Below are 11589 nucleotides of genomic sequence, written 5' to 3' on the forward strand. Positions count from 1 at the left end.
AAGCAACTGAATTTGTTCTCTCCAAGTTTAATAATTATTGGTTAAGTTTATCAGCAGATGGCGCTCTCAGATGTCGAGTCTGGTAACACTTATTCGAGAAATATTGCAAACCGCTAAAAAATGTAGAGCTATTTGATTAACCGCTCTAAAGCTAACGCTTATTGGATGTTGTAAATATTCTTTTTTTAATCAGCATTGAGTTCAAGTGTAGATCTGTAGATTTACTTTGAATTCTCGATCTGAGTTTGCTATTGTGTCGTCTGTCTAAAATTTTTATTAATTAATTTTTTTAAATATATGAACAAATATGTTTTAAATAAGTTCCATCACCTTACTCCTTACCACTAGTCAGGCTTGAAAATGAGACATGAAAGAGAAGGGGAAAAAAAACCGGTAGTAAAATAGTTTCATTTCTAGTTTTTTGGGTAAAAAAAGTCCTATATAATTGTTGAAACTGTTAAAAGATCTTGGTAATCATGAATATAGAAAAGTGATTTTTCTTACCAGTTTCTACTCTTTTCATTCTGTCTTGATATTTATAAGCTACCATTCAATGAGCCCCGTGTATTACGCATTTCTTTTTAGATTGCTTCCTTATTTCTACTTTAGCCTCGTTTAGTACCCCAACTTCAAAACTTTTTTTAGAAATTATATATTAGGCCCCACCTCTTGCTCGCTATCTCTCCCGGTTTTTTCCCAGATCTATCCGCGATACAAGGTAGTTTACAGCGAAAGCGACAAAAAATCAAGATGTTGGGAAGGATTCAATGTTCATTGGTATAAAAAAAATCCCACATAGCAACAGAATATTAAAACTTATTAAAGATTTAAACAAAGCTATACGAATTGTTCATTTTCAATAAATCTTCAAAAGATCATAAATCTATTGCTCATACAATTTTCACAAAACCAAATTACGTGGCTAAAACTAGTCTTGCAGTTTTAACTAAAAAAAAACAGTTAAAATTAGTCGCGGCTAAATTGGTCTGGTCAGGCATCGTGCCAGACCAGCATTCCGAATTATGGCCCGAGTGACGAGATTACGTCACTGCTCAAAGACCAAATCCAACGTCCGTCTCTGAGCTCGAGGGTGCAAGAGTGGGTGCGGTTGCCACAGAGATTGATAAGGACCCTACTAAACAGTATGGAGCGCCGATGCGAGAGTTGTGTGACTCCTGAAAGCAATCACAAACCGTATTATACATGCTTTTCTCTAACTGTGGAGGGATCTAATGCGTGAATATCGACCATGTGACCCTGAAAAGTTCCTTATTTGGGTATAGGAGCCGTGGTGACGCAGAGGCGACCCGGGTTCGAATCCCAGCAATGGTTTGTCTACGCAAATTCAGCACCGACAGTGCTGACGTAAAATATAATCAGTGGTTGGCGGGTCATGGATTAGAATCCCACTGTCGTCTCGCCAGGCTAACCGTGGAATGTTTTCGTGGTTTTTCTTTCCATAATGGTTAATTTTATCAGAAAGTCCCCCACCAAAGTAAAATCTTTCCCAATACTTGAGAGATATGGCAGAATCTCTCCCAAATTACCTGGGAGTCTCTTGTCTTCTGGATTGGGTTCAAAATAACAAAGCTACGGAGTTGAACATTGGTAGTCATAAACTCAAAATTGGTCTGCTGTTAAACTACGGTTATAATATAAAATTTATGGTACAGGTCGTGTTCATTTTCCTTTTTTCATATATCGGTCTTATATCGCATGATACTTTGGATAGGTTTAGTTTTATTTGTGTTTTTAGTTTCTTTATTACAAAAAAATAAATAAATAAAAACTTGTCTTTTCCATTGTTTTACACGTGTATATATATATTCATAAGTATTTATTCATTTACAAAAAATACTAATTCTACTACTATTGTTGTTCGCAATTTAATAACGTGATTCATGAAAAAAATTCTTAGTCCTTGATAAAAAAAAGAAATTGAAAAACTAATGTTCCCAATCCATCTTCATTATTAATTCTTACTTAATCTGTATACGATAAAAAAGCATTTTAAATTTTTTGTGAACTCAGCTCATTCGAGTATCTTTATAAAATTGGCAGCTTGCTGAGCGATAGTGAAAATCTCATTTTTAACGGAGCGTAAAGGAGGGAGATTTCATTAATTTTAATATTATTATGATCAGTTCCTATCTGAGGAATTTAAACCCATGGACCACCAAAACTCTCGTGTACTCTTTCGAAAAACTTGACCTTCTTGTTCGCCAAACTATGAATAATTTGATATAAATAATTTCATTTTATTTTATAACCGTCGTTGAACAGCAGACCCAATTCTGAGTTTACGACTATCAATGCTTTACTCCCTAGCCTTGTCGATTTAAACCAAACACAGAAGACAAGGGAACTCCTTGATCAAGTATTTTGACAAACTAGCCTTTGTGAAGGACTTTTGATGGAACTAACTCACATTAGCATTACACGGAGCGGGAAACTATTCAGATCCTACACGGTTATCCCGACGGTAAGATGATTCTAGCTCATGATTAAGGATATTTTAAGTCAGCACTGTGGTCGGTGCGTGCCGGGAGCAGATTATAGAAGTAATTGTATATATATCTGAAATTATGTAATTGCGCATTTTTTCTTTAAAATTAAAGTAGCACTAACGTTAAAAATTATCAACTTGGTTTAAGCACTGATTCTCAATTTTTTTTTTCAAAGAGTTCTAATTTAAAGAGATAAATATTAATTAGTCGGTACAGCAAAGCTTTAATTTGCATGTATTCATAATTCTTGTTTATGTCTTATTTATTTTTTACGGATTTGTAAATTATTACTGAATTGTTTAAGCTTTGATTTTCTGCTTCAAATTAATACATAGTATGAAGTTTATTCTTAGAAATCGCTCTGAGTTCAGAAATAAGCTAGACAAAATTGTCTTTCTTATTATCTTGCGATAAATTGTAACAATAGAAATGCCATAGATAAGAGGGATATCTAAAGAGAAAACCAAAATAGATTGATAGACTTATTAGTCGTTTTGCTTAAAAATTTGGAGACAGGGAGTTTTCGAAGAAGGTAAGTTATTTATTTATTTGTAACTCAGTAAAACAAGTAAAATTCCATGGTATCATGATTTAGCAGCGAGCAAGTGATTAATGTATAATAATATTAGCATAGTAATATTTGGCCGTTTTGTACTTCAATTAAATTATCAATCATTTAAATTATAACTTGACACAAACTTATCACATTTGAACGTGTTTGAGTCTATGATATATAGAACTATTGAAAAAGAACATAGAAAAATTAAAAAAAAAAAAAATCGAAAATTCGTACATTTTAAATGTTTGATCCCATTTTTTGCAGTGCTATAGAGTTGGAGTTGAAGATAATTTTGTTAGAGTCAGAATTGTAAAAGGAAAATTTTACTGATAGTTAAAAGTTAGGACATAAGTTAGGTAAATAGAAATTAAGTTTTTGATATTGTAAAAATTATTTAGTTAAATATTTATAAGCAAAAATATTCAAAAGAATACTATGACAATCATTTAAATTATAACTTAACACAAACTATTCACATTTGAACTATTGAAAAAGAACAGAAAAAATTTGAAAAATCGAAATTAAAGGAATTCTTTATAAGTTAAATTTTGATTCGTATATTATAATTTATGAATCGTAAATAAATTTTGATTCCTAGGTTTAATTAGCTTTGTTGAAAAGAAAATTAAAAAGATATGCAATTGAATCTAATGTATTAATTAAAATTAATTTAAGAAATGAGTTGATGAAAATGAATTTAATGTATTTCTAGTTCATGAATATTCGCTAACGAAAAAGTCTTCTTGAATTCTGATAGAAGGCTTACATATGAGAGATATAGTCGAATTTCGCAGACGAAGTTGGAGTCGAATATTTCAACTACCGATATCATATCTTTGCTTTTGAGTCGAATATAAATGGTTTTGATTGCTTTTTTCGAAGTTCTTAAATTATATGAATTAATTTTACTAATCATTTTATTGATATTCGTCCATAGAACTTTTAGGATCAAATACTAATAAGTGAATAATATAAATATTACTATGAAAAACATAGAAGTGTAGGAAAAAATACGAACATCTTTTGTCATTTTACAACTGTTAACTCCATTTGAGTAGAAAGGAAACGGTCTTTTACCACTTTTTTTAAAGCTTTTAACTTATAAATTGACTTAGCTAAGGATTTTAATGATCTTCGGTTGAGATTTAATTTTCATGATTTTATGTTTTCCCACTCAATATAAAAAAAAGTTCCTTGATTTTTCTAGGTATATCAAGTAAATTTAAATAAAAATCCAGACAATATTTTATCTATACCATGTAATTTTTCATCAGAAAACTTTTTTTTTTGATTTGTACTGCCAAATTTTAGATTTTATGAGCAAAAAAATATCATTGAATGAAGTTGTAAATGTCAGTCTGAAGAAAATGTGAAATTTTTGCAACAAATAATTGTAATAGATATTAAAATTATTTAACTCGAATCTCAATAACTGATTAATGTTACTGACATTTCTAAGACTGGTTATTTTCTAGCTATGATATAGGAATTTTCCAGGTTTCTGTAAAAAAAATAATAAATTATATCTTTTCTACTCCCTGCTTTTTAGAGTCAAAATTAAAATCTCTGATAATTCCCGTATCCCTGAAACGTGAGAACATTATATGTTGATGAGCAAGTTATTTATAATAAATACATATTGCCAGGACAAAAAATAATATAACAAAAATATTTTACCTTTTATTCTTCGTGTATTACAACTGATCATTCCCATTCTTTTGAGTCAAGCGGGAATGGATTTTGAAACTCCTAATTTTAAGGATTAAGATAAGGATAAGTAAGGATTGAAGATCTTATTGATCAATTTAGTGATCTCCGACCAAGATACTTTGAGATTCAATTTTCTTTATATTATGTTTTTGTAATGTTTAAGAGATTAACATAAATTATCTCGCTAAGAGAAAAAAATAGTAAATCAAAAATATTTTGATTTTTTTTCCTTACTTGACTTTTTGTGATATACTGTTTTAGCTATTAAAGTTACCAATGCATATATTCCTTAGATGGCTAAATTGTTAAGGCGAATAGTTATTGAGGAAAAAATTGGAAATCAAATTGTTAAATAAAAATTATACATATTTTCTGTATCTATGAAATAAAATTCTTAATTGAACAAAATGAAAAATATTTTTTAGCAAGTTTCGTAAAGCCATTCCCAGAAGCGAGAGCTTAACTGAAACATTTTATAATGACTAGAAAACTGCTTTTGTAAAAATGTGGTAGCACATTTTAGCTTAAGCAAAGTGGATATTTTCTGTAATAAGCTACCACTTTTAATTTAAAATGTTTCATAGGAATGAATCCAGAAGGTCAAGGCGCTGAATTTATTTTTGTTGATGATTTGTCATTATTTACAGGTACATCTTACTTTTGAAAAACAGATATTAGAGTAAAATAATTTATGTAACACTCTGATAAAAGGTGAATGTTAACAAAATAGGAAGTTAGTTAAAAAATGGATTCAATACAAAGGGAATTCATTTGCATCTGCAGACCAGTGGAATTTGTGCTTGCAGTGATGCTGATGAAGATGCTGAACATATTCTTCTTCATTGTAGTCTGTATGCGAGTGCCCGAATGAATTTAAAAGACTGATTTGAGACGTCTTTCTATTTGTTGGCCACCTGTCTTATCAGAACTGGTCAAAAGTATTGAAAGTCTTGCGGCCTTGCGGAATTTTGTTTTTAATGTAAATTTGTAAATTTTTCTTCTTTTTGTTTTCTACTTACAACTGTAAGCCTCATGCTATACTTTGTGGTGCATGAGGAGTTTTAAGTCGTTTAAAAAAAATACAAAGGGAAAAAATATTTTTGACTTAGTCACCAAGTATCGGACAATTTGTAAGAACTTGGTACATGAGGCTTAACGATTAAATAAAAATTCAATCAAGACAATTAAAAGGTCAGGTTCGGCTGGTAGACGTTAAGCGTTTTCAGAACTTTCTTCATGGTAAAACAGTTCCAAGGACATAAATTAATGTAGTGCTAAACTACATTAGAATTAATTTCACATTTATCTGGACGCTTAAGTTTAATTCACTTACCTTTAATCTGAATAGTTCACTTATCAAGTGGAGCTGGGTGCTTGAGCCAAACATGTCCTTTGCCCATAATAGTGTGTGAACCCATAATAGTGTGTGAATGATAAATTGTATATATATAAAAAAAAGTTTCATGTAAAAGAGGAGAGGATATCGTGTTCCTTTTGCTTATTCCTTATAGCTGGATGTAATAATGGATAAATTTGTAATATAAATCCATTCCTATCATCTTGTGCGGCCATTTTATATTTTATAATTGTCGTTGAACAGTCGACCCAACTCTAGGCTTACGAATACTAATGTTCAACTCCGAATCCTTGTAATTTTTATCCCAATCCAGAAGACAACGAAGCTCCTGGATCAGTATCCAAAGAGGTATCGATTTGTTATAAAACGTGGAGGAATCTGTGACCCCGACTGATTTAACGTGCACCAGTCAGACTCGGGGATTCTTCGGCCGGCTGGATCCGAACTCCCGCTCTCACAAACACGAGTCCAACGTCCTACCAGCCAGGCTATCCCGGCTCCTAAAACGATTGGCCGGCCATTGAAAAAGATTTTACTGAGAGGTAGTACTTCAACAATCAAATTTGAGAGAATTTTCTAAAAACAAAACTATTAAGGCATCCATAGGCATAATTTGCCAACAAATAGATCTTATCTACATAATTTTTTGAATTATTGATCCATCGTGGTAGTTTAATTTTTTTTAAACTTCAAGATTTAATACGCCAAAACCCATAATGTTGCTGACCTTACAAAATGGCAGCTATAGTTTGTCTAAGCTAAGAACTCCTCCCGCCACAAAGTTTGGGGCCGTCTGGTGATATGGAAACAAGAATGGCGCATTTTAGGGAGGGAAGCTTCCCTCTAGGACTAGCACAATATACCGAAGAAAGATATTCCCTTTCTCTCACCGACACTAACCGAAACCACTCCAAAACAGTTACCCCACACCCCTATTTGAAATAGTCATACCTCGTTACCATAGTCACCGCCACAGATCCAGATGAATGTTTGCGGGAGTTCTTATTTTAGACAAACTATATGCAAATTTGATGTCTTGATTATGTCATATTGCTAAAGTTGTGCACCGCAATAGGTCAAATTGTCTTCTTCAAGATTCTGATACTTAAAAAATAGTATTTTAGTTTGAAATTTAATAGTTGTTGAAATTTAATAGTAATTGAAATCTGAATAGTTATTGAACTTTAATAAATTTTTTATTTAATCTAGTAGAAGTATTTTAAAACATTTTTGTTAAAATTTTTTTACCTATTGCATTTTAGCAAAAATGAATAACTGCTTAGTGTTTCTGTGCTTGCTTCTTCCTGGTATTGCATTGGGAAGAGATTATTTCACGGCTGCAGTGCTTGAACATCGACCAAGAACTGATAACACCTCCCAAGAATCTCCGATTGATATAATCTCCTCCAATTTGAAGATATTTGAAAAAGCAATACCTTTAGCCGCTAAAAAAGTAACAAAATTTTTATGCTTGTATTTCTAAATCTACATTAAAAATATTTAATTTTTTTTTCGTTTGAAAAAAGCGGATAATAAATTTTCCATTAATAACATGTTTTTAAAACAGCATTTTCCGGCCGAGCGGTCAGCATGCCTGACTGTGAAACCAACGGTTGTGGGTTTGAATCCCGCTCAGGACATGGATGATTCTCTCTGAGTGTTGTTCACTATTGTGTGATGTGTGAATGTGGCCCACCCTATAAACGGGTATTTGTGGCAGTGTGACGTGGGTATAGTTGCACTCCTCTGTGACTTAGGTTCACAAGTGCCCACTGGGTAACGTTAAATGAGCAACAGTTCCGGCATCTTCAGAGGTGAAGAACGAAAATTCAGTGCCTAGAAAAAAAAATCAGCATTTTTTTAAAATTTATTTAAAATATTAAAACATTGTAGAAAAAAATCTGAATTTAATTTACTGACATTTATGGAGCCTGTATGACAGGTTTCCTGCGTGTCTTACGAATTATTTAATACTGGTGACGAGAAGAAGACAAATAACATACAATCTTGATTGGAAAAGTCGGGAAAAATAATCAAATTATGTATGTATATCAATGTAATATAAAATTTCTTTTTCAATTTGGTTGAAAAATTTACTAATAATAGTCATTGAATTACGTAATCTTACAGTAATAGGAAATTTGGGAGCAATTTACGGGCTATTAACAATAGCAATCTATTAATTTAGAAATCTATTCTTCATTGATAAAATTAAACGCTTTCTTCCAAACATATGCATGAGTATTTAATATTACTGTTCTACATATAACTATTTAATAAATGGCGTTAAGCAGCCGATCCAATTCTGAGTTTACGACTTTCAATGTTCTACTCCGTAACTTCTTAATTATGTAACCAACCGAGAAGACAAGGGAACTCCTGGATAAAGCAATGGGACAGGATCAAGCATTTCTTTCGCGTTAACATAATTCAGCATATATTATACGATTTTACACTCATATGATTCGCCAGGTTGATTCTACATCGAAGAAACTTTGAAGAATGATTGAATATTGCGAAATAACAATTGTATTTGCGTTCCATTCATTATGTATTTCCTTAGCACAAATACAATTCCATTGCATTGGGTCAGGAGTTAAGTTCTCGCTATTTTCTTCTAAAAATGTCAAAAGTTTAAAGTATGGAAGCATTCCATTTTCACTATCAGCTGACGTTTGACCCAAAATTCTGTGCAAAAGTTGGTTTAATCGCTCTTCAGCAAGTTCAACTGGAAAGTCAGAAAAAGTACGTTTTTTGGGTCAAAATATCTATTTGTAAACTTGATATGCCAATCACGAGTGCTTCTTTCTGCTATAAGACCCCTGCTTTATACACAATACAAATGTACTGAATTGGAGACTGATCGTTCTCTGGTTCATATCAAAATTACGATCGTGAATTGGTCCACCCTGTAAAACGAGCTGGGACGTGTATTTGTGACTAAAGTCGTATTCTTGACCATGGATGGCGCCACTGAGAAACAAGAAACGCACCCTCTGCCTTAAACTCGCTTGGTTTCTCAAGCAGGCTTGCTGGTTTGGCAAGTAGGAAATGGAAGCAACAAACAACCACAAATGTCACGGTCAGCTTTTGTAGTCCTATTACCTTGATCAAAAAGCAATAAGGAAGAGGGAACGAAAATGCTTTTTTTTTCTCAACTTGATATTCCATTTTAATGATTGGAAATTCAAATTAAATTAAATTAAAAAAAGAAAAAACATTTCTTGTTGTTGTAGTATTGAGCCGCATAATGGGCTTATGGCGACGGTCTGGGAGACATCCCTGAGGATGATCCGAAGACATGCCATCACAGTTTTGATCCTCTGCAAAGGGGATGGCACCCCCGCTTTGGTAGCCCGACGACTTGCACGTGAAGTCGAACACTATACAGTAGAACAATTTACCGAGACCAATACCGCACATCCTCGGTCCCTACGCAGACTGATCCAAGTGGTCACCCACCCGCACACTGACCGCAGCCAGTGACCGTAGCGATTAGTCCACTGCGGGACACAGAAGTAATTTTAAAGATGCGATAGAGAAAATGATGCATTGTTTTTTTGTTTCTGTTATTTATGCACTGTTGTCCCGCAGGACAAAAAAAGACATGGATTCTGTTTAAAACAATATATCCTCTTTCATATAGTCTGAAATATTTAATGACAAGTGGAAAGTTAAAATTTAAAAAAAGAAATTTTTGAAACTTTGATCCAACATTTTATGGCGAAAAGTGATTGTTTCGTCACATTCTAACACTTTTTTAAAATTTGTTCCATCACTGTGCAATCACCTGAAAATTTTATTATATAGTTTCTGTTTTAAAATTATGATGGATTAATATAAATAGTTTCGATTGAAACAAAATCGAATTTTATAAATCTGCTAAGAATTCATGATGAATCTTGAATTATTTATTGAATATTTTTTTTACAGGGAGCGGATATTATAGTATTCAACGAATATGGCCTTTATCAGCATGTAACCAATAAAGACAGGCTTAAGGAATTTGCGGAGAACATACCTGATCCAAGGAAACGAAAGTATAATCCTTGTCTCGATAAAGAGTACCACACATTTATTCTATCATCTCTTAGCTGCTTTGCTAGGGAATACAATATTTACATTGTGGCCAATTTCGGCGACATTCAGACTTGTTCGGATACCTGTGATGCAAATCGTATTGACGAGTGCACAAATTGCCCAAAAGATGGAGTCAGAATCTACAATACAAACGTGGCATTCGATAGAGAAGGGAGTTTAGTTGCCCGATATCACAAAACGCATACTTATTTCGAACACGTGAACGCCGCCGAAGAGATGGAGTTTATAACTTTCAAAACTGATTTCGGAACTTTTGGACTACAAATTTGTTTCGATGCTGTGTTTGAAGAATCAGTTTTATTAGCAAGAGATCATGGAATTGACACGCTTTTGTTTCCGACGTTTTGGTACGATGATATTTTACCTTTCAACGCTGTTGAATTCCAACAAGCATGGGCTCTTGCAAATGGGGTGAATTTTATTGCAGCTAATGTTCACAAACCAGGTACTGGATCACTTGGAAGTGGAATTTATTCGAAAGACACCGGTGCGTTAGTATACACTTACGATCCGGATGGCCATTCAAAACTTTTGATGGCAAATATAAGAATCAATGACAAAAAAGACATTCCACGGTTAAGTTCGATTGCTACTGTCACTGAAGATGGTGTATTTGAAAGACAAAATGAAGAAGGAATCAACTTTCCAGAATATTGTTATTACCCAAAGGCAGGGCCATTTAAAAATGTTTATACAGATTATAGATGTTACAAGTCCCACATCGAAAGGCACTCCAGAATCAAACTGGAATCTCCTTTTGGCGAAATAGAATCATGCCATCAAGGCTTTTGCTGCCATCTTAAATATTCAGCTGAAAGTATGAATGAAAATTTCTATTTAACATCTTTTTCTGGTGCAAATGATGTTAGGAACTACTTCTATTTTCAAGAACAAACTTGTCTGCTTATAAGATGCGATCCTTATGAAGATAAAGCTTGTGTTATCCAACCGTCCTCGTCTACAACTGTTTTCAGAAATGTAGAAATGAAAGCACGATTTGAATCTCAGAAAATATTTGCGACAGTGTCATTGAACAGGTTCCGCCTGGCTCCCAAACAGCTATGGAACTATTCGACCAATGATTATGAAACAACACTGACATTTAAAGCAGATTCTAATGAACCATTGTTAAAAGTAGGATTATTTGGTAGAAATTATGAAAAAGATCCCCCATACATACCATATAAGCATTATGAGTAGCATGGAATCAGTAACAATATCCTCCACTATACTAATACGAATTGGCGTTTCCGGGTCGCAGAAATAAAGAAAAAACTGCCAATGTTCCATTTTTGGAATCTGTTCTTTTTTTTTTCTAATAAAGATAGCTAACTCCATTGTTTTTATATTGGATG

At 33.0% G+C, this 11589-nt stretch overlaps 1 protein-coding gene across 1 annotated transcript; it reads left to right on the top strand.

The window, feature by feature from the left end:
- Positions 1 to 2895: 2895 nt before the first annotated feature.
- LOC107445778 (vascular non-inflammatory molecule 3) lies at positions 2896 to 11571 on the top strand. The gene is made up of 3 exons (XM_016060262.4): positions 2896 to 3039; positions 7396 to 7586; positions 10067 to 11571. Exons 2-3 carry the CDS (start codon positions 7401 to 7403, stop codon positions 11432 to 11434), a joined length of 1554 nt encoding a protein of 517 aa, XP_015915748.3. The 5' UTR covers positions 2896 to 3039; positions 7396 to 7400; the 3' UTR covers positions 11435 to 11571.
- Positions 11572 to 11589: the final 18 nt, after the last annotated feature.

The sequence above is a fragment of the Parasteatoda tepidariorum genome, chromosome 5 (genome assembly GCF_982258835.1).
Source record: "Parasteatoda tepidariorum strain Cologne lab strain chromosome 5, Ptep-v5.0, whole genome shotgun sequence".
Classification (NCBI taxonomy): domain Eukaryota; kingdom Metazoa; phylum Arthropoda; class Arachnida; order Araneae; family Theridiidae; genus Parasteatoda; species Parasteatoda tepidariorum.

Excerpts from the sequence above, each read along its gene's own strand:
- LOC107445778 (XM_016060262.4), top strand. The coding sequence starts at position 7,401 with ATGAATAACTGCTTAGTGTTTCTGTGCTTGCTTCTTCCTGGTATTGCA. Across the intron at positions 7,587-10,066 it reads TACCTTTAGCCGCTAAAAAA|GGAGCGGATATTATAGTATT; the intron begins GTAACAAAATTT and ends TTTTTTTTACAG.